Source organism: Rousettus aegyptiacus, unplaced genomic scaffold (assembly GCF_014176215.1).
Source record: "Rousettus aegyptiacus isolate mRouAeg1 unplaced genomic scaffold, mRouAeg1.p scaffold_m13_p_10, whole genome shotgun sequence".
In the NCBI taxonomy this organism is placed as follows: domain Eukaryota; kingdom Metazoa; phylum Chordata; class Mammalia; order Chiroptera; family Pteropodidae; genus Rousettus; species Rousettus aegyptiacus.
In genome coordinates this window covers 3,882,485-3,910,399 of record NW_023416285.1, presented here as the reverse complement: position 1 = coordinate 3,910,399, position 27,915 = coordinate 3,882,485, and the positions used below count along the sequence as shown (strand labels likewise).

Sequence of the window (27,915 nt, the reverse complement as noted above, 5' to 3'; positions counted from 1 at the left end):
ATAGTGAGAAATAGAAAAGAGCAATATATATATATTTTTTTAAAGTTCAAAATGATCACAAAATGAAAACATGCCAAGATGTCCAGTAAGAAATATGTCTTTATATCAATCTATACACAAATGTCCATCAAAAGGATAAAAATAACTTTGTTCAAAAATGAAACACCTTTAGAAAGTACGGTGCAAACTAAACGTGATTGTACCTATATTCATGAGCTCTAGGGAGGATAAAATTTAAGGGTCAATAAAAGTTGTATGCAGTAACACAATAAATCGCGAACAGAAAATGATTCGTAAGCAAACACGAGCTGGATAAACATTTCTCCCATCCTGGGATCGTGTTCTTCTTAAACAGAGGCTCTCACGTGAGAGGCGATGAAATAGTCTGAGTGTGACTGGAATTGGCTAACCGAGGACAGATTTCGGCCGCCTCCTTCATTCGATCTAACTCGTTTACACTCACACAGGGCGATGGGCCATCCCGTCCACAGGAAACCATCATGGCCGACGACGGCAGACTTGCTTGGCAGACCTCACAGCTGTGAAAGTCAATATTTGCCACACCTGGCCATTCCCAGGTGGCTCCGGTGAATTCTCTTGTTCGCGCGTGCCTCTGTCTTTCACGTAGACGTGGATCATATCTTACAATAGACCTCGAAGAGCGAGGCAGCTGCATGCATTCGGTAAAAAATAGAAAACGGCATGGCTAGGTTGACCGCAATTATCCAGGGTTCAAAGCCGAAGACGATTTCCTCCAATCCGTTGTCGTACTCGGGGCGGCAGCCGAAGGCGGGCGGAATCCACAGCTGCAAGAGAAGAGAGGCGGTCCGCGCTGCCTTCGGGGAGGCCTCGCGCAAGCCCCGGGGCCCCGCCGGGACACGGGGAGACTGAGTCGCACCTGTCGCAGGGATACGTGGTCTCCACACCGTTTCTGGGCCCCGTGGAGCCCGTCGGAGCCACCGAGCCCACCTGACCCTCCTCTGCCTCCGCCCCGCTCCTGGAGGAATGCTTCTCAAACCCATCTGACCCCCTCCCGCTCCGCAGCCCCCACCTCGGTGGGGCCCTCGGCTTCCCCCGCACAAACCGCTGCAGTGCCCCCCAAAGATCGCCCCACTCCGGTGGGTGCCCTCGCCCCACGCCCCATGGGCTACAGGAGCGATCTGTATAAAGCACACATCTGCCCTAGTCGCTCCTCTGATTGTCACTCACCAGTGGCTCCAGCCGCCTTCGGGAGAAAGTCCGAATTCCCTCAGCGACAGGGCACCCGTCCACGTCTCCATGTCCCTCGTCACGCCCTCTCCTCCAGCCTCCCCGGGCCGTGCACGACCCCCAAATGCGCCCTTCTCTCCCAAGTCATCTTCGCTCCTGCCTCTTCCTCTGTCGGACACTCCACGTCTTCCCTCTGATGAATGCTGCCTTCCTCCGAGTCCTGAGACACCACCCGCTCCAGGAGGCCCTCCTTGATCTTACTAGCCGAGGCGGGAGCTCCCTCTGTGTTCCTACAGCCCCAGTTTTTACCTACTGTAATTTACCTTCATTAAGCCTCAGTGTCCTCATCTGTAAGGTGGAAATGCTAACACCTGTCTCAGAGGGCTCAGCTGAGAATCAGATGGCGACTAAGTGTGCAACAGCCTATTGTTTCTGTTGCCTCTGGAACCTACACCTCGGTCCCTCCCTCTGAGTTTCCTTGTCCCAGCTCCTCCTGCTCCACCTCCCCCCAGCTCAGCGGCATCTTCCTCCCAGTCACTCGGTCCAGACCCCAAGCACGATCTCGTTCTCCCTCTGACTCTCCTCACCACCTACCTGCTGCCCAACCCACCAGCAAGTCTTGACGCCTGTGCCTCCAAAATGACAACCCCAGTCACCATATCTCTCCGACTCCACCCGTCCAGGCCACCACCTTCGCCCAGACCCTTGCAGCAGCCTCCTGACTGGTCTCCCTGTGTACCTCTTGCCCCTACAACCTGTTTGTCACTCAGCTACGAGATTAATTTTTTATATAAATGATTACATCTCTTCCCTAGTTAAACCCCCAAAGTCTTCGCGGCATGCTTAAAATAAAATCTACCCCCTACGCGGGATTATAAGTAAAAGATTTTTAGCAAATCTTTTACTGCCCCCCAAACCCTCTCCCCAATTGTCCCCCACCACCCGGCCCCAGTCACGCGGCCCGTCTTCCTCTTCCTTGAGTGAGAGAGGCTCACGCCCGCCTGAGGTTCACACTGGCTGTTCTCTCCTCCCGGGGCACGCGTGGCCAGCTCCTCCCTGCCATTCGGCGCTCGGCCTGAATGCCACCGCCCTCTGGCCAGTCTGGGCCTCGTGCCCTGGGACGGCCACCGCGGCCCTGTCGCACGCAGCCTCCTTCCTTACGTCTCTGCAAAGCGCGCGTCACGAAAAGGCTTTTCTCCTGTTTGCTCAGGTTGCCCGCCATGGCTCCCAGCTGCGCCTGGCCCTCTGCGGGCGCTCCGCGGATAAGTGTCAGGAAGAGAGGGAGGGAAGAGGAGAAGAAAGGGAGGAGAGGTGATTGGGCCTCTTCCCTGAAACCAGATCTTTCGATCTACTGCTACGCTGGCCGTAATACAGGTTACTCATCTCACTGAGAGGTGGGTCTGTGTTCCCGTCCCTCGAATCTGGGTGGACTCTATCACTGCTCAATTGACCCATAAAACATGGTAAAATTGGTGCCATGCGATCTCCGCCGACAGGCCTTACGAGACTGGCACTTCCGATCTCCCGGAAGGTTGGCTCTGAGGCCCTGAGACCACCACGCCAGATAATCGACACGTGGATGCCATGACCGAGAGTCCCAGGTGAGTCCGGCCTTTCGGCCAGCCCCGCCCGGGGCACCAGACCTTGGCTCCTCCATCTCTGCCCGCCTGCCGGCTTCCGTCAACACTGTGAGGAACAGGAGAACTTCCCAGCCGAGCCCGGCCAGAACTTCTGACCCCCACGGTCGTAAGACGCAATCAATCAGTCGTCATTGTGCTCACACATCTGGGGTCGTATGTTATACCGCGACAGAACACGCGATCACCAGCCGGTTGGCCGCGTCTGCTCGGATGTCTCGGAGGCAGCTGGGTGCTTGGACGCCCAGCGCTGAACTGTCTTCCTTCCGCTCCGAGCCCGGCCCCGAGCCTGTGCCCCTCGCGGTCCCCCACCTCCAGAAATAGCGTCGCCATCTACCTAGGAATTCAGGTCAGAACCTGGAAGTTGTTCTCGACGTCTGCCTCCCTTCGCACGCTCCGGCACGAATGAACCAGCGGGACATTACACCAAGCAGACAAAGGGACGAATCCAGCATGATCCCGCTGGCGAGAGCCCTCGGCCTCACGGGGACAGAAAGGGGGACGGGGGCTGGGAGAAGCTGGGGTGGGGGCGGGGTGGTTTAATGGACGCGGAATTTCAGTTTCGCAAGGTGGATGGTGGCGATCGTCATTCTGTTTCGCGAATGGACTTGACACTACTGAAGAGTGCATTTAAGGTGGTAAAACGATCAATTTTATGTTTTGGTTTTTTTTACCACACTGAAAAATTAAACCACATAAACAAGTACCACCAATCAGACCCTATCGGTCCCGTTGGAAGACCCTCCGATGGCTTTCCGTGGCCTTTACCACACCCAGCGCAGGAAGGAGTGTTCTCTGAACTTGCTGGAAAAGAGACGCGTTCATGCCTCCGGGCGTGTAGAAAACAGAACAGGTCGGGGGGAGTCGGGGAGCTAAGTCCGACGTCTGAGAACCTGAGCCGGCGCACCCCGCCCTGCGCTCCGAGCCTCCGAGTGCGGCCCGCCGCCGTCGCCGAGGGCTCGCTCTCCTGCTTTCCTGTTCCACGTCTTTGTCCACCATGCCCGCGCCCACGGTTCCCGGCACACAGCAGGCGCTCAATAAGTGTCTGCGAAGCTGCAAGGAGAGGGTGCCTCTGCCCTTCAGGGCGCCTCATAACTGTCTGCCCACCGGGATGGGCACCGAGGCCCAGGCGACCCAGAGCAGGAATCGTATTTGATTGGTGGACACTTGGCTGTTTGGGCCTCTGATGGCCCCGCCCCATCGTGTGGCATTAGGGGAATTTCAAAAGTTGCAGCCCCTGGTCATGTACCGGCTGAAATGACGGGGAGGAAGGTCAAAGGCCAGTGAGCTGACGGGGGAGCAGAATGGCCCTGCTCATCCCAGGAGGCGGGGGGCAGAGCTGACCGCGAAGACGGCAGGGCCCAAGGACTGCACGTCCCCAGCCTCCCGCCCCCTGCCAGGCTCCCCAGAACGGATCTGGACAACGCACAGGCTCCCCATCCCCCCGTCTCCTCTCCGTCCCCAGCACCGCTGCCTCGGTCCAGGTCCCCAGCACTTCGTCCGCGGGCCGGGCAGTCACCGGGCTCCCGTTCCAGCTCCCCGCCTTTGGCCTTACTTCTCCGTCTTGCCTGCTCGCCGCTGCCCAGGGCAACGTTCCCAACACAAAGCAGAAGGCTCTCTGCTGCCCTCGGCGAAAAGCCCGCCCCCCCGCCAGGCTTACGAGGCTCTGCTGAAGTCGGATCCCCTAACCGGCCCTGTCCTGCAGCCCGCTCTGCGGCTCTGCTCCGCGTGGAGCGGAATTCATGCTGAACCACCTGGTGCTCCCGACCTAGGCTGCGGGGTCGTTTGCCTCTGAGTCTCTGCACACTGTGTGCCCTCTGCCCCAAACGCTTTTTCTTGCTATGGCCACCTGGTAACCTCCCAGCCACTCCTGAGGTGGAAGCAGATGATCTTGGGCGGCTGACCGCACCCCTTCTTCTGCCTTGCTACCTTCCAGCTAGGGGGGGCCACGTGGAGGACACAGCCTGCCACCGGTCCGTTCCTCCTCCCCTTCTGGTCTCGACACCAGACGTGACGCCTGGTGCTGCTGCGGCCATCTCTTGACCACGCACCGCGGCCAGCGTGGTCGCGTGGACAGGCGAACGGCGCCCGGGCCCCTGCTCGTCCGGCACCTGGCGCACGCCCTGCCCACGGCCTCACGTTTTTCTCTGTCTCACAGCCCTGCCACACTGCGACCTCTCTGAGAAAAGAGACCGAGTCTTCTCCCCCCGAGTCTGAAGTTCCCACGCCCCCACCCCCAGCCCCTGGCGCACAGCAGGAACCTCAGAAAGTGGACTTGTAGAGAAAAGAACCTACCTGCCAGCCTCCTTTCTTAAGTTTACACTTAAGTTATTTTGATTACAAGCTGCCTCCATTCCTGACTTGAAAAAAAGGCAAGGAAAACAGATCAGCTGATTTTTTAAAGAAACAGATAACTTGATGCAGATTACCGAAATATTGCAAAGGAACAAGAAGGCTGCGATATTCCTCAAGATTCTTCTCTTGGCGTCGCCCTGCAAGAAACGGGGGCGGCCGGTCCCCTCCTCTTTGCCGCCACCGCCACCTCCGCGCAGACACATACTTCCGCAGTTCGCAGGTGGCACCTCGCTGCCCAGGGAAGCCACGCCCCCGGCTCCGCCCTTCAGGTAGGAAGCGGCGAGGGGTGTGGCGCAGCCATTGCAGACCGTGACCACGCGCAGGGTCCTGATGTCCTCGGAGAGCTCGGGCTCCCGGTGCGTGGACTCGATGATGAAGAGGTTCTGGATGTACTTCTCGGCGATCACCAGGATGGAGTAGGGCAGGTTGTACCAGGTGTACGAGGGGCGGGACTCGGCACAGAGTATGGCCAGGATGGAGCCCCAGGAGAGGAACCAGGAGCCGGAGGCCGTGCCCACCAGGAGGTCCATGTCCAGTTTGCGGGCCGGGTTTTTGGATTCGTCCAGCGACTGCTCATCAAGCCGGTAGAGCAGGGTCCCCATCAGCCCCGCCGCCGCCATGAGGAGCAGCAAGGCTATGGCGTACAGGTAGAACATGGTGAGCGCCGACTCGCTCCTGGTTTTGGAGCGTCCGATCTGAACCAGATACACCACCACGACCCCGATCGTGGCGGCCAGCACGGTCAGGCCCAGGGCCGAGCCCACCGTGACCCCGTGAAGCTTGACCTGTATCTTCTCGTGCTGAGGACTGTCCACTTTGCGTCCGATGTTTTTCCACAGGACGTAGAGCATCGTGGAAGCCAGGATCTGGTACTCAATGTTGAAAGGGTAGAGGTAGTAGATCCCGTGAGAGATGGCAGAGCAGAGAGTCGGGGACGAGCAGTTACACGGCGGTGTGTGGTCGTCCAGCTCTGGGGGGGTGGGGAGGAGGCAGACCACACGGGAGGGGGATGAGCACGTTCATTGGAAAACGGAAAAGCACACAGAAATATTTTCACTGCGGATTCACACTTGGGTTTTCCCTTTTCCCACTGAATTAAAAGCTTCTCGTCATGTTTAACCATAGTTAAATCGAGAGCCATGACTATCCCCCAATAAGCATTAATCACACAAATCGTATTTATCTATACACTGGAATATTATACAGCCATTATAAAAGGTACGGCAGAAATGTACTTAACAGCACATGAAGATGTTCACAAGATATCGAGCAAGAGGCTTACCAAAGGCTAGAGCGTGACTCTGTTTTTATAATTTATAGATCTACAGACGATAGAGGGACAGATAGATAAACATAGAAAAGACTAGAAAGACACAAACGAAAATGTTTACAGAGGTTCTCTCTGAGTGGAAAAATGGCGAGGGATCTTTCTTTCCTTTTCTTGAGTAAGAGAAACTTCTCTAGTGTCCCTTTCCCCAGCTTCGTTGAGCTGTGGCCGACATGTAGCACTGTGTACATTTATGCGGCACAAAGTGCTATTTCCCTCCAGATTCCGTTTCCCTGTATTTTCAAAACTTTCATTGTGAATATGACTTACACGTGTCATTTAAAAAAATTATCGTTAAACAATAACTGTGTGAGGGAAAATGCCCTTTCTCATTCGCAAGGATTTTCGTCTTGAGAACATCCAGTGTGGCAGGCATGATGTGGCGCAGGCCGCCTCGGGCGCCGGCGGCGGGACCGCGGGTCGCCCCCACCTGGAAGATGCTGGCAAAGGTACAGAGAAACGATTCATAATAGAAGGGAAAAGGTTGTGAGTAAACAGTGAAGTAGGCAACAAAAGCTTTAGAGATGATAAACAGTCTTTATAATTCTAATCTATTCTAAGGGCTAAATCAAAAAATATAACCAAAGCACTAGGTGACATTGTGTGTGTGTGTGTGTGTGTGTGTGTGTGAGAGAGAGAGAGAGAGAGAGAGAGAGAGAGAGAGAGAGAGAGAGAGAGCGAGCGAGCGCGGGGTGGTGGGGAGAGGGAGGGACGGAGGGAGGGAAACACCTCGGTGTGGAATAGAATGGGACAGAGCGAGTGGAATTAAATACAATAGACATTCGAGAGCGTCCCCGATATATTATGATTATTACTTCATGATATATGCGTACACAAATACAGGTAATACGTGCATTTAGGCTGCAATGTAAAGTTCGTTTCTTAGTTGTAGTCAAAGGTAAAGATTAAATATATACAGAAGGATCACAACTATAAATAAATAAGTAGCACGTTACAAAGAAATAACCAAATGTTAGCAGCATTTAATTGCATTTCTAGGTAGCTATTATTGTGGACTTTTCTTTACACTTTGTTGCTGTTTTAATTTATAAATGTACCATTTAAAAAATCGGATGGAAAGGTTTCGCGTTGGCATTAAGTACCCTCGCTTTCACAGAAGACTGCAATTTTTGATTCCTAAAGAGGTCCCCTACCACTTGTAACCCAGGACAGTCCTATGCAAGGGACGGGGGAAGAGTCAGATTAACAGAGGGTTAGGGCTGATGGAATCCTTTTTTTAAAATTAGTCTCATGCCCTCTGTCACAGAGGTCCCTGGAGTCGGCCTCCGTGTTCGAACAGAGAAGCGAGAGGTCATCGGCACTAAAGGACCTCGGAAGAAACTAGACATATTAGCGCTACAGGAAAATGAGGAAGCATGAAGGCCGGCCAGAATTACAAGCAACGCAGAGTTCAATGAAGACTTCATATGAACTGCATCCAATGAAGCGCAACCCACCATTAGATGTCTGTGGGTTTCTGAAAGCTCTATTTTTAGTGGAAAGAACCGGTAATAAAGGCTTAATTAAACCCACAAACAGAAACAACCGCCAATCTTCCTTCCATAGCTGTAAACAAAGGCATGCATTTCCACCCCGAAGTGGACCGTGGGAAGTGGTGCCCCAGATGATGACCCTTGGGTCTGACCAGCGTCTGAGTCACCGAGACCTTTAATTATGGTCGGCACAGCTACTTATGGGGCCAGCACGAGAGACTCATGAGGTCTTGCAAGATTCTCAGCAGGGACAGAGCAGTGCCTGGCCCGTGCCGAGTTGGATGGATCCCAGAGTTCTCCGGAACCCGCCTTCATCTCCGAGCTTGCCGGCCCCTGCAGGTTCCCAAGACGTCCCAGCGTGGCCCAGGGCGGCCGTCACCACTCACCTGTCGTGATGTTCCCGAAGCCCAGAGTCATGAGCCGTTCCTTATGCTCGTTCAGCTGGTGCTTGGACTCATTCAGGACGCTGTTGGTCCACAGAAGCAGGTTGGTGAACACCGAGTGGAACACCCCAAATCTGGAGAAACACAAGGACTCAGTTCGTGAGCAGCGCGGGGAAGCTTCGAGCCCCGCGGGGCGAGACGGAGATGCTACACGCACACACACAGGCACACGCGCACACACACGCGCACACATGTGCACACGTGCACTCCTTCTCAGCCATGATTCTGTGTTCGCTGGCAGAGCTCAGGCTCTGGGTGTGTCCCCAGTCTGGGGAACACAGTTCCACAGGAACCATCAAAACCACCGCGTTGGCATCCTGTCTCAATGTCGAACCTGCCAGTACTCGACTCTTTGCCTATGGGACGAAAAGAGACTGGGTTTTGGGAGCAGGTACACAGGGATGGAAAATTTTCTAAAAGCAGGCAACCCACCCTACCACGCATTAAATTCTCTCCCCTAGAAGTGCAGAGGAGAGAACAATGGAGGAAAGATGGAAGGGCTCCAGATCCGGAGAGCTGGGCATGCCCTACGGCTGGTTGGCCAACGCAATGACCATCATCCGCCTCCTCTGCCTTGGCTCTGACCTCTAAAGACACTGCACAACCAGCCAGAAGCTTGCTGCCTCGCCTCCCTTGCAGCTAGGCATGGCCACTGTGGCCAGCGCGGTGTGAGGTCAAGTCCACGGGCTCGGCCAGACAGCTTTCGCGCTCTTGGCGGAAGAGGTAGGAATAAGAAAACCCACTGACTGCCCCTCTCCCCTCTTGGTCCAGCCTTGAATGCAGACGCGAAGGCCGGAGTGCGGCAGCTGTTTGGTGACTATGAAGCAACCAGCATGGGACGAAGCGTGAAACCACCGAGATGGCGGAGTGGTTCTGAGACAGCGCTGCGGAGCTGCCGGAGCCTGAGAGCGGTTCAGAAACGAGGTCGTGGCCACAAACTGGGTCCGTAGCCCCGGCGGGGTCTGAAGAGCGACTCAGCAGCAGGGCTGTTCTCGCCTGGCCCCAGAGCCCTTCCCTGCCTCCACGCCACCTCCCGAGGAAAAGGGAGGAAGTGGAAGGTGCACGCTGGGCTCTGGGGAGCGGAGAAGAGAAATGTAGGGGGTATGGTCCCCACGGAGCCACAAAACCTCCCGTCCCCCGCACCTGCCGGTTTGAGATGTATTCACATCAGTGCCTTCCGGGGTGCTTACCAATGGGCCTTGCATGTAGCAGGTGCAGCAAATGCTGGTGATTCGAGAGGCATTTCCCCAAAACTCATGTGTAACTATCACTCCTCGGTCCGAGAGCCCAGGCCCAGAGGAAGCGCGCCCCCCTCCCCGTCTAGCGCCCTTGTCCACGATCGGTCCATAGGGAAAATGGTGCGATTGGGACCTCAACCCTGACCTTGCCTCTTCTCTGAGTCTTGACCCCCGCTGACCCCACTGGGGTTCCCGAGAGCGATTGCTGGCATCGCCTTGCTTTCCTTGGCAGCTGCATAACATCCGGGCACCACTGGAAAAATTAACAGCCCCCCAGGGCTGTCTGAGTCAGGTGTTTGCCCATCTGCTGGCCCCTCACTCGCCCGGTTGCTATAGATCGTGCCAGCCTCCCCCAGGGCCTCTGGGAGGCATTGTGTAGAGAGCCTCAGACAAACGCAGACAATGCCATTTGCCTCGGGCTGGCTGGCCTTTCTTTTCCTTATAATGCACACAGCTCCTCTTTCTTCTTTTTTTCCCCCAGTCCAAATGGCGGCTGTCCAAGTCCAGGCCGGCTGAACGGAGGAGACACAATGCGTCGTGAGCCCCCCCCACCCCCACCCCCGCCAGCTGGTAGCCTCCTGCTAGTGGGACCTGGAAATGGTCCTACAGACTCGGGGCAGATGTCACTTGCTCATGCCAGGCTGCCTCTCGCATTCTCAGATCCGATAACCCCAGACCACAATAAAGAGAAGGCTTCCGGGAGACACTTCTAACCTCAACCTCTGTTTCCTGCTCTGCTTTCAAAACCAGTGTTCCGCTAAACCTCGCCCTTGGGGAAAAGAAAAGGACTTGAAGCAGTAAGAGGAATTCTCCCATCGGGAGAAAACCCTGAAACGAACCTCCAGCTGGGGTCGCTGGGATACTGGCTCGAAAGACCACAAGAAAGCATAAGCCCCGGGCCGGCCAGTGCCCGAGCCCTCAGGGCCTGGCAGGAGATGCCGATGGGAAGAGCCGGCCTGGGTTGCCGTCGGGGAGTGGCGGGGGCTGCAGCAGACCGAGGGCACAGCCCCCGTCTGCAGGGCACGACGCCGACTCGGCGCCAGCTCGCTGTGGCCGTGCCCACTGGGGATTGCCAGGTCTCCTGGATTTCCAGAAGAGTTTAAAACTAGCATCGAAAGGTGGCGCGTAACTCAGAAATGTTTAACGCTCGGCCCTGCGGGCGAAACGGGATACCTCAGGCTACGCGTGTGTCTGGGGCAAGCGCTCGCTGTCCAGTTCAGGGGAGAGGCCCAGACGCCGGGAGAGACTCGCGTGCCATCGCTCAGGGAGCAAGGCCAAGACGGGGCTGTGAGCCAGCCCGCCGGGTCCCCTCGGCCGCCTCGTCCTGGTGGCAGATGGCTGCGTGCATGGTGGGGGGCAGCACTGTCCGAGCACGGACGACGCGGGACCCGGACGTGAGCCACGAGTCTGACTGTGCGCTTCATCACAGCCACAATGGGGGGAAAAATCGTGAAAGGGCACAGGCGAAAATAACTTTGATAATGCTTTGTTAAACCCGACATACCTAATACAGTACAATGCCAACATATCGTCAATACCGGGGGGGGGGGGGGTGGGCGGAAAAAGTGATTATTGAGACATTTTACATTCCGCTTGTCATTCCAGCCTCCGAAAGCCAGTGTGCGTTTTGAACTTGCAGCACAGCTCGGCGTGAGCCAGCCGCAGTTCAAGTGCGCGGCGGCGGCTGCTGCGGCAGACGGGGAGGCCAAAGGCAAAGACCCTTTTCTGCTTGGGGGCGAATGCGCCCAGACGTCCTCAGGCTGCGGTCACATAAGTGGCTCGGGCCCGGCAGACACAGCTGGCCGCGGCCGGCGACGCCGTCGAGACAGCAGTGGACTCAGAGCCGGCGCTCGGCCCCGCCCAGCTATGCACAGGTGCGCGGCCTGACCCTGGCCTCGGGCTTCAGTTCGCCGAGGCTCGGTTTCCTCCTTTGCTGAAAGGGATCACGGTCAGGCCTATTGTTTGTGACTGACAGGACTCTTGTTTTCCCCAGGGGAAAGGACACGCTCCCCTGGAGACAGACAAGCTGCTCCACGTACACCTGCCGAAAACATGCCGCCCTTTTCCTCAACTATTCTACTTCTAGGAATTTAACCCAAGCAAAGAATCAGCAGTGATCAGAGAGATTTTTGACTGAAGATGTTCATCCAGTACTATGTGTAATAACAGCCAAGCATCCAGAAAGGTTTATGACCAACAACAGGTGTTACAGGATGGATCACATCCCCTTAAAATGCGTATGCTGAAGCCCCACCCCCCGATGTGACCGTATTTGGAGATAAGGCTTTTAAGGAGGTTATTAGGGTTAAATAAGGTCATGGTGTGGGGCCTTGACTCAACAGGACTGGTGCCTTATAAGAAGAGACTCCAGAGATGTCTGTCTCTCTCTGTCTCTCTGTCTCTCTCTCTCTGTCTGTCTCTCTCTGTCTCTGTCTGTCTCTGTCTGTCTCTGTCTCTCTGTCTCCATCTCTCTCTCTCTCTCTCTCTCTCTCTCTCTCTCTCTCTCTCTTCTCCCCTTACCTGGAGGAAAAGCCACGTGAGGACATAGTGACAAGGCCGCCCTCGGCAGGCCAAGAAGAGAAGACTCACCAGGAGCCAGCAATGCTGGTTTCTCTCCGCTCTGGAGGCTCCAAGCCCAAGACCAAGGCGCCCCGGGCCGTTCCTCATGAGAGCTCTATTCCTGGCTGGCAGACGGCCACCTGCTGGGTGTCCTCACAGGCCGTCCTCTGGGCACACGGAGAGAGCGCGCCCTGGCGTGCCTCCCTCTCCTCCTAAGGACACTCATTCCATCGTGGGGACCCCGCCCTCAGGACCTCATCTAAACCTGGCTCCCTCCGAAGGCCCTTCCCAAATGCCATAACTTTGGGGGTCGTATGAACCTGGCCGGGGCGGGGAGAGACGCAAACATTCCGTCTGTAACAGTGACATTGTGGCGACTTTAAATTCTACTCTATCCTCGCAAGTTCTATTAGGAAAAAAATATACAATTTTTAAAATTATTAAATGTACTGGAGTGACATTCGTTCATAAAATTACATAGGTTTCAAGTGTGCAATTCAGTAAGACGTCATATATGTATCATACGGTGTGTTTACCCCAAGTTTAAATCTCCTTTCGTCCTCATGGATTTGACCCCCTTGACCCTAATCTACCTCTACTCCCCTCTGGTCCATGAGTTCGTTTGCTTGTCTGTCTTGTTCATTTGTCGCTTTCAGTTTTATATTTTAAGGAGTAACTGTGGCGTAGATGAGGCACAAAGCGCGCCTCGGAACAGAAACTCCGAGTGACCTCAAGCTGTGAGCAGAGCCGGCCTGCGATGGGAGGAAGGGCAGGTGACACACACCCTCCTCACCCCCCAGCTCGTGAAATGGGCCGAACTAGGACAAAATCCCAGGCGCGCCACCTGCACTCTGGCGGCCTGGGGCGAGGCCCCTCACCTGCCGGAGCCTGCTGCTGTTACCATAGTTACCCTCGCAGAGGAGGAGCCGTAGGCGGAGTCTGTGTGAGGATGGGCAGCGAAGTCTTTGTCCTGCTCTAAGGGGCCCTTAAAGCTGTCTTTGCTGGGTCCTAGGCCTGGAGGCCGGAGCCTTGGCGCTGGGTCTGGCCCCTCCCCTGCCGCTCCCTCCCTCATCCTCCCCCAGCGGAAGCAGTGGCTTTCTGAGTAAAGTCTGAAGTTAAGGGTCACTGTCAAGGCCACTGCTTGGGGCTGTGCAGGGAATACTCCAGGCTTCCAGAGCTCATGTCCAGGATGCCACTCACATGCCCGGGACACCTCACCCCATGCTCACTGCTCATCCCCAGCAGTGCCTGGCAGCAAGCCCTGCACACAGTAGGACCTCAACGGATGCCCAACGACTTGCTGACACCCCTCCTTTTTGCATAACGAGGTTGGTGGAAGTTATTTCTATTTCGATAATTGATTAAAAGCGGTCGCACATAAATCGATCTTTTAAATACCTGCTGTCATTTTAAACAGTGCAGGAAAGCAGAGTGTTCTATTCCTCACTGACAGTTTCTCTGACGAGGGATCTTTCTAGAAAGCAAGTACCGATCCCTCGATTCATCTGTAGGTGAGCACGGAGGGCTTTCTTACGTAACGGTGAAGCCTCGCGCTGAGGTAATGCACCCCATCATCCCGTGGCTCCTTCCCCTCGACTGTCACCACCACCTCGAGAGAGAGGCGGACAGAGATAACAACAGACCCAACGCCCGCCGAGCATTACTTGCGTGTGCTCGCAAGCGCTATGCCGATTACTTCCTTCGGTCCTCCGTGGCTGGCTATGTCCTCAATCTCCATTATACAGATGAGGAAAACTGAGGGTCACGAAGGGGAAGTGTCTAAGACGCCAGGGTTAACCGCAAACCCACGCCCGCCTACTTCCAGGGCCGCCCCTGGGGCAGGCCGAAGGCAGAGGGGCTGCTCCGGCCCCGAGGCAGGCTCCGCTTGTCAGCACGCAGCAGAGAGTCCGTCTCAGGCCCAGAACCCGGGCGGGACGGCGAGCTTCGTTGGTCGCCAAACACCAAGTTCAACATGTAAAGCAATGACTTCGACCCGCGCACGATTTTTACCTTTCCAGGGTTTTGAAAGACTGGATGACGTCCTTCGCGTGGCCCCAAAGAAAATACACCTAGACGGAGACAAAGGAAGAAGAGAGAGACCCGTCGGTGGGAAACCATCATTACATTTGCACGCTTCGCCGGCGCCGACACGTAAGGACACGGTGTGGGGAATGTGGGGACAGCGGCGGCCGCCACCCTAGGAACGGCGAGGCGCTCTCCTCCTCTCAGGCGGCGGCGCCGCTCCCGGTGGGGGCAGTGCTCGGGAGCACAGCGGCGAGAATCAGAGCGAGGCCTCCGGGGTTGGGTGCAAACGGAGGACGCCTGCGTGGGACGGGGTTCGAGGAGTGGCAGCCACCCCGTCAGGACCCACACTGAACAGTCATGACGCCAGGGGCCGGGAGCCGAGTGCCGAGCGCTTTACACGAGGAGCAGGACCGACTCGGCGGCTCACTCCGTTCTGTCACGCCAGCTGCCCGCCCCGGCCCCGCAGTCACACGAGTAGCCCGCAGGGGAGGAGCCGAGCCTGGGGAGGCCTCCAGGGACCCGCGCCCCATCCCAGCCCGCTTGGCCTCGGACAAATTAGGGAAACTGCTTTCTGCATCCGTCCTCCCCTCTGTGAAATGGGGACGATGACAGAACCGGCCTTGGCGGGTGTCGTGAGCAACGAAAGAAGATTGTCCGTGTCAGGACTTAGAGCGGGGCCTGGGGCAGGGACATTTTCAGTGAACTGTCACCTGACTCATTCCCTGACACTCATGGAGCATCTGCTCTGTGCCCGGCATTATTTGAGCTCCTGAAACATTCTGGCCCTTATTTTAGACACCGACACATACCGAGCGCCTACTGCGTGCCAAACATTGGCGGGCACTTTATAGATTTGTCTTTTCAATCTTCGTTGTTGCCTTTAAGTGCTATCAGTGCCAAAGAAAACACATTGGCACGTACCGTCTCTGGCACGTTGTTTTACCTAAAATTTACTGTCCTGCTTTGGGAAACATTTTTGAGGTGTGAGTCCTGAAACATCTGATCATTTAAAAAGCAGAGAGCAGTGACTCCTGGTAAGATGACATTCGGCCCCAAAACAGAGAACCGGGTAAGTAAATTTGTACCGACTCTAAGTTAAGACAGCTACTTCACTGATGCTTTCATAAGGATTACGTAGCAACACGAAAAAAAAAAAATTTCTTTTTTTTAGGTCAAAACTTGAAATAAAAACTTCTGCACCTTCTATGTAAAACTTAGACAAAATGTACACTTAAGCTCAAGGAATGGAGAGAACACATAAAAACAACAATTAATATTTTAGTGCATGGGAGAATAGATGCATTTTTAGTCTCTTGTCTAATTTTTCCAGTATTTTTTAAATAAATATTTTTAACTACCATCCCATCCGGCAATCCCTCTTCTGAATGCATATGCAAAAGAATTGAAAGTAGGGGTCTCATGAAGATATCTGTACACCTGTGTTTACGGCAGCATTATTCACGACAGCAGAAAGGTGGAAGCTGCCCAAGTGTCCATCACCGGATGAATAAACAGAAGGTGGTCCATCTGTGCAACGGAATATTGCTCAGACTTAAAAAGGAAGGAAATCCCGTCACATGCTACAACACGGATGGACCTGGAGGACATTATGCTAATGAAATAAGCCGATACCGTACGATTCCTCTTATATAAGGTCCCTAGGGTAGTCCAATTCATCGAGACAGAAAGCAGAGTGGGGGAGTGGCTGCCAGGGGCTGGGGGAGGGGACAATTTGGACTTAATGTTTAATGAGGGCGGAATTTTATTTTTGCAAGGTGAGAGAGTTCTGAAGACCGGTTGCACACCAGTGTGAATATACTTAACACTACTGGACAGCACGCTTAAAAATGGCTAAGGCAGAAAATTTTATGTTATGTGTATTTTACAATTTAATAACTCTAGTTTTTAAAATACCATTTGCATTCTCCAATATCTAATGTAGCAAAGGCACATAACGAGGGTCTGATAGGTTTAGAATGATTGATTAATTCATTGACTGATTGATAAAATACCTTAAATTAGGAAGACAGAGATCTCCTCCAATCTACCAAGTCACAGGGTGGAAACTACATCTGTCCAGGCCGCTCTGCCGCTGGAGCCCGCAGCAGCTCCCCTTTGCCCTCGCGGTAAGACCCAAGCTCCTGGGAGCCTGCGCCCTTGACCCAGCGCTCACGGCAAAGGTCGTTTACACACAGCAGGACCGTCAGTCCTCACGGGAGCCTCACGAAGTAAGCACTTCACAGATGAGATCTGCGATGCCCAGAGAGGTTAAGTAATTGGCCTGTGGTCACGGTCACGCTGCTGCTGTGAGCCAGAGCCAGGTAGCCCGGCCAGACGCTGTGCTTGTCAGCCCTGCGGGAAGCCGCGGCTCCGGCCTGTCCGTCACCGCGGCTCGCCTCCCCCCACACCTTTCTCCCATGTCGCTTTCTGGTGTCACCGAGCCTTCCACATGGTCACTGGCACCAGCATAAGACCCAGTCATCACGGCTCTGACTGCCCTGGAGTGACCAGTCAGTTACCTCTCGTGTTGGCGGCTCCATACTACGGACTGGGCGGCTCAGAACAACAGACATTAATTTTCCCACAGTTCTGAAGGCCAGAGGTCCGAGGTCAACGTTTCAGCAGGGTAACTCCTTCTGCGGCCGCGCCCCTCGGCTCATAAATAGCCGTCGTCCTCCAGGATCCTCAGGCCCCCCGCTCTCGTGAAGAGACATCAGTCCTATTGGTTTAGGGACCTCATTTAGCCTTAATTGCCTCCATAAAGACCGTCTCCAAATATCACCACATTCTGAGGTCCCAGAGGTTAGGAGTTCAGCTTAAGAATGTGGGGGCCATGTGATTCTGCCCATCGCGACTCTCAAATGCGAGGCGACCCCGTCTAACCAGACCCGCAGGACGCTCCTGGCCCATCCGCCCCACCACGGTACCACAGAGCCCAGCTGCCGCCGAGTGCGTGCGACACACCGTCTCAAGGCACTTCCCTTGTGAGCACATGTCCCATCTCAGGAAACCTCCCGACATTGCCGGGGAACGCGCTCTGGAGACCACTTTGGATAAGAGACGTCGGCATGCTGGAGGCGGCAAGCGGGTCCCGAAGGACCTTCTTCAACTGGGAATCCTGAAATACTTTGAGCAGTGACAGCATCACTGGATCAAGTTCGTGGTCTTCCAGGGCACCTTGCGTGGAGGAGAATCATCGCGTCTCGGCCGCGACTTTGGGCCAGCCCTGGGTCCTCTCCACGCTCCACGCCCTTCCTCAGAAAGGACCGTGATGGTCCAGCGCCGGGTCTCGTGGAGTTGTTCGAAGCAGAACGCGAAGTGATAAATGAAGAGTCCTGCGCGTACCCTGAAGTCCTACGGGAGTATTAACTACCACGGGTACGATGAGAGAAACAGGGATCCCACCTCCGAGGGCCGTTCCCAGGGGTTCCTGCTGAGGATGGAAGCCACGCTGGAGGCCCATCTCAGATTCTGTTCAAACATGAGACTTTTCTGAATCTAAACTATGTATTTAAATGGCACACATCAAATCCTTACTTCTGAGCCACACCAAGTTGACCAACGCTGACAAAGAACCTCTCATGTATTTCTAAAGATTTTAATCCCCAACTAAGCAAACGACAGCAAAAGAAGTGTTTCGGTGACCAGAGGACGTGACCGCAGTGGCACAGGGTTTCTTCTGGGGGCGATGGAAATGTCCTACAGCGGAGTGTGTGACGGCTGCACAGCCCTATGAACGTACTAAACCGCCGAACTGTAAACTTCAATGCGCGGATGGTGTGGTGTGTGAATCACATCTCAATGAAACTGCTATAACTGCGCCCCTCCACCCCCCGCCTCTTCCGGTGGACTCTGGCTCGGCAGAATTTCCCGACTCTTGCCATTACAAGGTCTGCCTCCTACCATTCCTACAAAGGGTGCCAGAGGGGCACAGGGTCCCATTGTACACGGAGGCATCTGCAGGATGGAGCCCAAGAGATGGACTCAAGCTCCCCGCACGCGGCCCCCCCCACAAACGCCATTCTGCACACCCTGAGCTACACTTAGCAGAAACCAAGGCGACGTAAAGAAACATTGTGCGGTTTACCTGCACCAGAGTGTGCACCGCGTGTGCGACAGGGAACACTCCTTCGGTGGCTGATAAACATGCGGAGTATCCAACGAAGTACCCGATTTTAAGGCAGCCCAGGATGATGGTGATGACAGCGAACAGCGTGATACTGCCTACATCGGGGGGAGGGAGGAGGCAAAACATGCACGTGAGTGTTAATAGTCACTGATGTCATTTTAAAATAAAATACATTACACCTCACGTATCCGGCCAAGTGCTTTAGGACAAGGGAGCCAAGGACATTCCACGGGAACAGGACAGTCTCTTCAGGAAATGGAGCGGGGGGAAGTGGACATCCATGTGCAAAAGAGTAAAACTGGACCCTTCTTACCTTTCGCTATATACAAAAATTAACTTAAAGCGACCCAAAGACTTAAATGTAAACCTTGAAACAAGAAAACTCTGAGACGAAGGCGCAGGGGAAAATCTTCGCGTGGCGATGATTTATTGGCTACGGCGCGGAAAGGGCAGACAGCGAAAGTGAAAGAAAGAGCTTGAGCCTCAGAGGACGTGAGCAAATACCGGCCCGTCCTCAGCCCATAAGGTGTTAGCAGCCGGAACCACCACAGCAAACAAAAGAAAAACACAGCCCGATTAAAGAATGACCGAAGCACTTGAACAGACATTCCTCCAAGGAAGACAGGCAAATGGCTAATTAGCACGCGAAAAGATGCTCAACTTCACTCATCTGTAGGAAATGCAAAGGAAAAGCATCTCACATGCTTTAGGATGGCTGCTATTCAAACAGGAGGAGAGGGGCAAGGGGGGGAGACAGACAGACAGACAGACAGACATCGAAACAGAGGGAAGGAAAGAAAGAAAATAACGAAAGTCAGAGACGTGGAGAACTTGGAGCCCTTGTGCAGCCACGAGGGGAAACAGGACGGCAGTTTCTCAAAAAAATTAAAAACAGCATTTCTGCGTGAGCCAGAAATTCCACTTCTGGGCGTGTCCCCAAAAGGATCAAAAGCAAGGGCACAAAGGGATATTTGCACGCCCGTGTTCGCGGCAACATTATTCACGACAGCCAAAAGGCAGGAGCGAACCAAGGGTCCCTCGACGGGTGAGCGGGGTAGACAAGATGTGGTATATTCACACAATGGAGTGTTTGTTATTCGGCTTCAGAAAGGAAGGGCCATCTGCCACATGCGACAGGGACCTGGAGGACATTATGCCAAGTGAGTGAGCCAGTCACAAAAGACAGACACGGTATGACCCTGCCCGGCCGAGGTTCCTCAGAGCCGTTACATTCCTAGAGCCGGAAAACAGAGAGGTGAGGCCAGGCGGCTGGGGTGAGGGGCGGATGGACAGTTAGTTGATGGACGCAGGACGAAAGAAAGAGTTCGGATGTTAACTGCATAACGTGAGTGTGCTTAACACCGCCGAAGTGCGCACTCGAAAATGATTAAGTTGGTGAATCTGGTTGTGTCTATTTTACCACAATTAAAAATGATATATATACATTCTTCTGTATAAATAGATTCTACGATTGGCCTGAAAGCTGCAACTAGAAGACAGCGTCGTATCCTGTTTATCTCTGTACCCGCCTCAGGCACACCCAAGGGTCTGACAAATGATATACATTCGACAAAGTTTGGCTGAATCGAAACAAATCCCCCAGAAGCTGTTCCCCCCAAAAGTGATCAATCTAAGATTGTCACTGTTCTGCTCAAAAATCTCAGGTCTCTGATTCTAAAATCCTATTCTCTAAAGAATAAAAGTGAGGGATATACAGGTATCCAGGAGCTCACTGTGCCAGCTTTGCGACTCTTCTGTAAGTCCAAAACTTTTCCAAAATAGAAAGTTAATTTTTAAAAAAATGATGGGTTAGGGGTCTATAGTAGTGCCATGGAGAAGGCCTGTGTGTGCCTCACAAAGTAAAGAAAGGAAATGTCGATGGTCTATCCAGCATGATTTTGACCAAAAATCAAACAAACAAAAACTGTGCATATCAAAAAAAAAAAAAAAAGACGGGAAAGAAATATATAAAATGCATTAACTGGACACGTGTAACAAGGGGAGAAATTAGCAAGCAAATGGGATCACGGGGACCAATGCATCGAAGGCCTTCACCCCTCCCCTGGGCCAGCGCCGGCCACCAGCCACACATTCTCTCCCCTGAGCGGAGGGGACCAGGCCGCGGGTGACATGCATCGCGGCGTGGGAGAGGGAAGGGCCTGGGCCTGGCCGGGGGCATCCACCGTTACAGCCGAGCCTGAGAAGCCTCCCGGGAAAAGTAAGGCAACCGTCTGGCTCTTCTCCAGTGTTCGAAACTTCACAGAAACGACTCTTAAGTCATTTTTTTTTTTTTTTTTTAATCCTGGAAAATCCCCAGTGAACTCAGAAACGTGGTAAGAGCGGAGATTTAATCCCAGAGCTTTGAAAGAGTCGGACGAATGCGCGGGGTTCGTTCTGATTACGAAGAGAAGAACAGAGACGCAGCGGGCGGCGGGGGCACAGGCCGGGGCGGCGGGGCCCGGCGCTAGCTCTGCCTGTGCTACCGACGAGACGCATGAGCTCAGACAAGTCACTTCGCCGCTCCCCGCCTCGGCCTTCTCATCCGTAACATGAGATTGGTTCCAGCGGTGGTTTTCAGACTTGAGCAAGCTTCGGAATCACCCAGAGGGCTCCTTAAAACAGATTGCACGGCTCCGGCCTCCGGCCACAGAGCTTCTGATTCACTAGGTCTGATGGCAGGGGCGGGGAGGCAAAATTTGCCTCTCTAACAGGTTCCCAGGTGGGGCTGATGCTGTTCCATCACCGGTCTGGGGCCCCGCCTTGAGAAGCCGTGGTGGAGAACATCTCTGTCACTGACATTCCAAGATCGTGACAAACACATCGCTGACCTCCTCACCCTCTCGAAATCCTTCCTTCATCCATCCACCATCTGTAGATCCTTTCATCCATCTATTTATACAACAAATATTTTGGGGACTCATACTATGCATGAAGCATGTTGCCAGGGGCCTCCTGGTACACGAACAAGACTTCTGGAAAAGCAAATATACACCGGTATTGCACAAACTGGGGTGTGCACCTAACATCGTGGGATGAGCTGGCAGCAGCCTTCCCACGTGCAGCTGGGAAACGGAAGCCCGCGGGGGAGTCCACGGCAAGGAAGGCACTGCTGCCCGGGACCCCTGTTCCCAGCCGAGGTGCCACCTGCTCCTCAGGGCGAAAGGCAGAAAGGTATTCGAGATATGCAAAACGTAATGTGTTCAACAGCGATTCGTTGAGCACCACCTATGATCCAGGCACTGCGGCGGGCACCGGGGGTATACAAAGGTCAGTAAAAGACAGTACCTGCTCTCGGTGAGTTTAATAGTCTGATGAGGAAGGCAGAAAATAAACACATAAATTAACCTAGAAGAAATGTCGGGAAATGTTAAGTGCATGAAGGGAAGTCAAGCCGGGAAGTGGATTGAGGCTGACAGTGGGTTTGGTCAGAAAGGGGCTCTCTCGGGAAGTGACGGGTGGATACAGAACAGGGGATGGGAGGCACGTGTCATCCGCGTGATTCTCCTGACAAAGGGCTTTAACTGGACAACTAACTGGTCCTCGAAATTAGGGAAGATGAAGAAGAGAGGGAACAATAGCGAGCAATAACCTGGGCAAAAGATTGGAAAGGTAGATGGATGTATAATGGAAGGAAGGAGGGAAGAAAGGTAGGGGGGGAAATGGATGGATGGATGGATGGATGGATTGATGGATGGATGGATGGATGATGGATGGACAGATGGATTGATGGATGGATAGATGATAGATGGATGGTTGGATGGATGGATGGATGGATGGATGGATAATGGATGAATAATAAATAGATGATGGATGGATGGATGGATAATGGATGGATGGATTGATGGATGGATAGATGGATTGATGGATGGATGGATAATGGATGGATGATAAATGGATGGATGGATGGATGCATGGATGGATGGATGGATGGATGGATCGATGGATGGATACATAGATGGATGAAATCCAGTAGATAGCTAAACAGATTACCAGAAAGAGAAAACAAGATAAGAACCGTTAAATCCAAATAGACAGAGATAAACTGTGTGGGAGTGTGTAATTTACATGCTCTGTAAAGACTCGTGATGACGGGTTCTGCAGGACCAGCGCCGAGTTGGGCATGGCTCCCTCCTCTGCTGCTCTCGGCAAGTCCCAAAGACCCCTCTGCTCCGTGGGGCTGGCAGGGGCACAACGCACGTAAGGGATTTTGCCTTCTCTGTCCCCTGTTACCGTCGTGCCATCTGCTCTGAACGAGGAGCTCGGTCCCCTTATTCTCACTCTGGGCCAGCACTGACGGCCACGGGGGCTCGGTCCTCCCCCTTTCGGCCTCCTGGTCTGGCGAACGGGGACGGCAACACCCGCCACGGAGACGGCCGCGTGACTGAAGACATTACGCCGAGTGACGAGCGAGTCACAAAAAGGACCTGTTATAGGATTCCACTCACAGGAGACGCGCAGCCGAAGCCGCTCAAGGAAGCGAAAGCAGCTCAGCGGCTGCCGGGGGCCGGGGGACAGTAGGAGATACGGGGGGGTGACAGCTAAAGGGGAACCGGTTTCTTTTAGAGATGATAAAAATATCTTAACACTGACTGTGGCAATGGTTGCACATATCTGTGAAGACGCCAAAAGCCACTGGACCGTGCACTTGAAGTGGGTGCATCGTGGAGTGCAAAGACTCCACCTCGATCAAGCTATGTTTCAAGGAGAAGAAACGCTGGGACAAGCTGACGCGGAGCTTGCTGCACCTGGGCAGGCACAGGAGCCCGAGGAAGCAAGGAGCGTCCGGGAGGGGCCGTCCCATGAAGACGAGCGCATACTCTGCGGAAGGAAAGCAAAGCGGAGCCCAGAGCGATGCCCGATCGCACCGGCCGCCCTCCGGTGGCCTCCCGTGGGTCCCGGCTGTCCTGCCAGGCGGCGGGCTCCCTGGGCCCAGGGACTGGTGCATCTCTGGGGCCTTCATCCCTGCCCTCCGCACCCGCCGCTGTCTCTGCCGCCGCGCCCCATGGCACTGCTCCCCCGTTCACACCCGTCTCTCTCGGCGACCATCACTGTCTCACGCGTGGGGACGGCTCGTCACAAAGCCCAGCCCGTGCCTGGTACGGACCGGCCACTGGGCTCCCGACCTCTGTCCGTACAGCCACGCGGGCAGCGCACGTCCGCCCTCTTGCTGCCAGTCTCCGAGGGGGCGGGGAGCACAGTGCCCCCGGCAGCCCTCTCCCGGGAAGGCGCGCTGGACGGAGATGCCGCATGTCACAAACAGGGTGTGTCTCGCTCTGGGAAAAAAGCTCTGCGTAAAAAGCTGGTCCCGTGAAACGAGTAAATTGGGGGGTGATTATTCATACACACACACACACACGTACACACGCGCACACACCCAGAGAAGCACTGTGACAAATAACCGGGCCAATGCTCCCGACGTACCGGCCCTCTGAACGCGCTCAGTGAACGGAGCTGTTATTCTTACTATCATCATTCCCATTAATTTGTATTAATAATACTTCTCTGGGCTTGAGGCGGGACAGAAAAAAAAAAAAAAAAACTACCTTTATCGCTGCAGAAACAGAAGAGAGCCACGAACCTGGTCATCGACAGGACACGGCGCTAGTCACGGGGCCGCCACGTCACCGCCCGCCCCGCGCCAGGGACACCCAGGCCGCCGTCCCGTCTTCCGGGAGAAGCCGATCTCTCAGCAAACAGAGGAGCTGGATTCGGAATCCACTGTCTCTACCACGTTTTTTTAAATAGGTTGATGTTTTTGTGTTCCAAGGTAAGTAAGAGGAGAGTAAAGCCGGGGGAGTTATAAAATGGGCTCATTTTAATTGAGCTGCTACATTATTAGCATGATGAAGGCTGAGGCATGAGGAGACAATTCTCTTCTTTTGGGAGTTGGGGGGGGTCTTAATTAGTCTGAGAACTTGAACTTTTGAACTCTCCAGCCGTGAGTCAATACCGAGACACACTAGTTCGTGGTGCCGATGCCCAGACACACACAGACCTGCAGAGAGCCTCCTGACGACCCCCTGGAGGACTCAGGACATGACCAGACCTCTGGTGACCATCCTCCAGCCCGCCTGGCATCTGACTGGCTACCGTCCTGGGCCAATCCAAGGGCTACCAATGCAGGGCTGATAATTCTCAAGAATGTACTTCTTATGATAAGAACTCCTAACTTTCCTTTTTTATTCAGAATACTTCCGGGGTTTCGCCTAAGATCCTTGAATAAATCTTTGTCATTTATTTCTAGATAAATGCGCTAATAAAGACTTCCTTGTGCTAAGTCAACAGAAGTCTTTACTTTCCCACACCCAGTAGGTGGGACGGCAGATTTCCTGCTCAGGGACAAGCCTCCCGGTCCATACCTACACATAGAAACTTTCTCCGGAAAACCTCAGTGCCCGGAATTCCACAGGTTGGCTCTTTCCCCAAGCCCCAGACTCCCAAGACCGTCGCGGAAGCCGGGGCCGAGCTAAGTCAAACCCGTCTTTCTAGCTGTGATCCAGTCCCTGCTGGGGCTCAGGGCGCGTCCCTTAGCACCAGAGGGTCCCACCATCCTTTTGGGATCATGAGCCTCTTGCTTCTTTGATGAACCGCAGCTCATTTAGATGGATGGACAGCGCTTCGCAAGCTGTGTTCACACAACATCCCTCAGCTTCTCCCTGAGAGGCAGTCAGGATTCTCAGTTTACTGATGAGGGAACCAGGCCTGGGGAAGGTGCTGTTGAAGGAGCCGAGCCAGCGAGCCAAGCTCCCCCTGGCCAGCACCCTTTTCACTCCCACATGCCGCATTTCAATGGCTACGTTATCCTGGGGCAACGCGCCCAGCGTCTAAACAGTCGCCATTGTTGAACACCGGCTGTCTGCACTCTCTGCATCATCGCCTCGTTCATTCCATCGCTACTTGGTGTCTAACAGGCGTCGCGAAGGTAACGCATCCACCGGAGAAGCTTTGATCCTGGGTCCCCACCTCTGCTTCTCCCTCCACCTTCCCAGTCCTCAGAAATGGCTCCACCATTCATCCACCCACTTACTCAGGCCCCGATGCGCAAAGGCTCCCTGGAAGGAGGGAGAGGGAGAGAGTGAGGAAAAACCGGGGAGAGAGAGAGAGAGAGAAGAAGGAAGGGAGCAAGAAGAGAGAAAGAAAAAAATAAAGAGGGATGCGGGAGGAGGGGGAGGCAGGAAAGAGAGAGAAAAGGAAGAAAGAAGGGGAGGGGGGAGTGGGGAGGAGCGAGGAGAAAGGAAGGGATAGATAAGGAGGGAGAAAGAAGGGAAGAAGGGAAGAAGAAAGAACTAAACCATAAACCGAAAGCACCTCCAGTCCCTCCTCGACGGCCAGGAGGAATGACCTACGGCCGACGGTAAGACGGGAACGTCATCCTCTCCCTCCTGCCCTCCCTCCCTCCCTCCCTCCCTCGCCTCCTCCTCTCTCTACATCGAATCGGGTGGAGAAGGAAAGAGGGAGGGACAAAGAAAGGATCCTTCCGCCTCAGGAAGCATAGGTCAGAAGTCTGTGTTCATAACATTTTTTTTAGCCCACATAAGTCAATATCCTCAAAATAACATCTCATTCCTGTTTGTTAGTTTGATAATGGTACTAGATCACTGTCATTCACAGGGAGCCACAAAACCATGAATCTCCCTAAAACAACCCTCTTTGGAACAGGAATGTGGGCCACCCTGGAGCTGTTACTGGTTTTTCCCGAGGTAAGATGAGCTAGACATAGTTCCTGGGCCTAAGAAACCTGAAATGTCATCTGGATGACAAGGCTCACATCTAATTAGTTATAACACAGGGCAGAAATTGATGAGGACCAGAAGAGCTCTACTCAGAGAGCCGTGGTGACCCATGGGAGTGAGCGGTAACTCCTGCCCGGCGGGTGAAGGCGGCATTGGGGCCAGACATTTGAAGAGGTCGTGGGTGGGAAGGAGAACAAAGGTGTGCCGGGCACCCACCCTGTACCCAGCCGTCACTGGCCCTACCAAGTGTGCAATTCTTATTCTACACTTGCTGAAACTAGGTGGGCGGGTGGATCAAGGAGCTTAATCCTGAATACCTGTATATCCCTCACTTTCATTCTTTAGAGAACAGCATTTTAGGAGCAGAGATTAAGGAACTTGCTCAAGGTCATGCAAGGAAAGTAAAAGCCACACTCTTAAGTGAGAGTTAAATCCAGCCCTCACGGGAGAACTCAGTGGGTTGTGATGTGTCTATACCTGGCTTCTCCTAGGAAGGCGTCTCAGACAGTGGCCTTCTCTGCAATCAGACTCCCCACCACAGCTTGCCTTTGGCCTACTTTGTATCTACCTGCTTTTCAAGAGTGGAAGTTCCTTGAAGACGGGAGGGTCCCCATCTCGACACTGTTTCGATCAATATGTCGTGAGCGTTTAGGAAGTGCTGCTGCCGGCCCTGCCGGAGGGCTTGTCTGTGCGCTCATTACTTCTTCATCTCAACTACACTTTCTTAGCACCTACACTACGTCAGGTCCTTCAGGTCCTCGGGTGGCTCCAGGAGTAAGAGATGAGCATCGTAGAGCTCCCCCCAGTGTGACAGAGAGGACAGAAGTGTCAACAGGAAGAACGGTGTCTATGCAGGGCACAGCGAGGGATGAACGGTGGTCAGCAGCTCAGAAGTGGAGGGCGGGGGGAGCAGGTCAGAAAAGCATCACTAGGGAGATTCGGGTAGCTGGGGAAGGGTGCCGAGCCCTGACCTGGACGGCAAGGCAGGTGACATCCAGAATATGCGAAGTTATGGGAGCCTGAAATACTGGGCCAGATCCTAGAAGGCCGTGAATGCCAGGACAGGGAGTGTGGCCTCGGGCAGGGGGTCCGCAGAACCACTCCGGGGCTTGGAGTCAAGCAAAGATGAACAGGTTTGTGTCACTGTAGCTCTAGCGACGAAAGGTAAGTCAAAAAGGGCCTCTCGTCGCAGAGAGGAGAGGCTACGGCAATCCTTCAGGCTCCCCAAAGAAAGAGAAGAAAGAAGGGCGGGAGGGGAGAGCGGGAGAAGACGAGCAGGAAGACAGAGAGAAAAGACACGGGGAAGGAGAGGAAGGGGGGACGGAGGCAGGGAAGGGGGGAGGGAGGGAGGCAGGGAGGGGACTCACCGCGCAGCCAGCGCGCGCCCGCGTGCGTGTCCTTCGGGCGGATGAGGCGGCGCTGCGCGGCGCTGCGGCGCACGTACCACAGCATCCAGAGCAGCTGCAGCAGCATGAGCGCCGTGAGGAAGCAGAGCAGGTCGCTCTTGGCCACGCGCGAGGCGTGCACGGCCCAGGCCAGCAGCAGCAGCAGCCCCGCCACGAACACGTTGAGCCCGTACTGGCTGCTCAGCGCCTCGGCCAGCTTCTGCCGGGCGCTGGCGCGCGCGGCGCCCCGAGCCGCCTGCGGAGAGGCGGGCGCCCCCTGGCCCTCGGGCATCCTTGCGCGGCGCGCACTGAGCCTCGTCCCGCCTGCGCCCCTGCCCTCTGCCAGTCGCCCTTCCGCTCTTGCTCGCCCTCCGACGCCCGC

At 54.4% G+C, this 27,915-nt stretch overlaps 1 protein-coding gene across 1 annotated transcript; it reads right to left on the bottom strand.

The window, feature by feature from the left end:
• Positions 1–11: 11 nt before the first annotated feature.
• On the bottom strand, positions 12–27,825 carry OTOP1 (otopetrin 1). Its single transcript, XM_016137147.2, has 6 exons — positions 27,516–27,825; positions 18,374–18,510; positions 14,272–14,330; positions 8,408–8,538; positions 5,276–6,171; positions 12–806 (listed from the first exon to the last, which is right to left on the bottom strand). Exons 1-6 carry the CDS (start codon positions 27,823–27,825, stop codon positions 636–638), a joined length of 1,704 nt encoding a protein of 567 aa, XP_015992633.2. The 3' UTR covers positions 12–635.
• Positions 27,826–27,915: the final 90 nt, after the last annotated feature.

Coding starts and splice junctions, on each gene's coding strand:
- OTOP1 (XM_016137147.2), bottom strand. CDS start 27,825: ATGCCCGAGGGCCAGGGGGCGCCCGCCTCTCCGCAGGCGGCTCGGGGC. Junction 8,539..14,271: donor TCTTTCAAAACCCTGGAAAG/GTAAAAATCGTG, acceptor GTGTTTCTCCAG/ATTTGGGGTGTTCCACTCGG. Junction 6,172..8,407: donor CTTCGGGAACATCACGACAG/GTGAGTGGTGAC, acceptor CCACCCCCCCAG/AGCTGGACGACCACACACCG.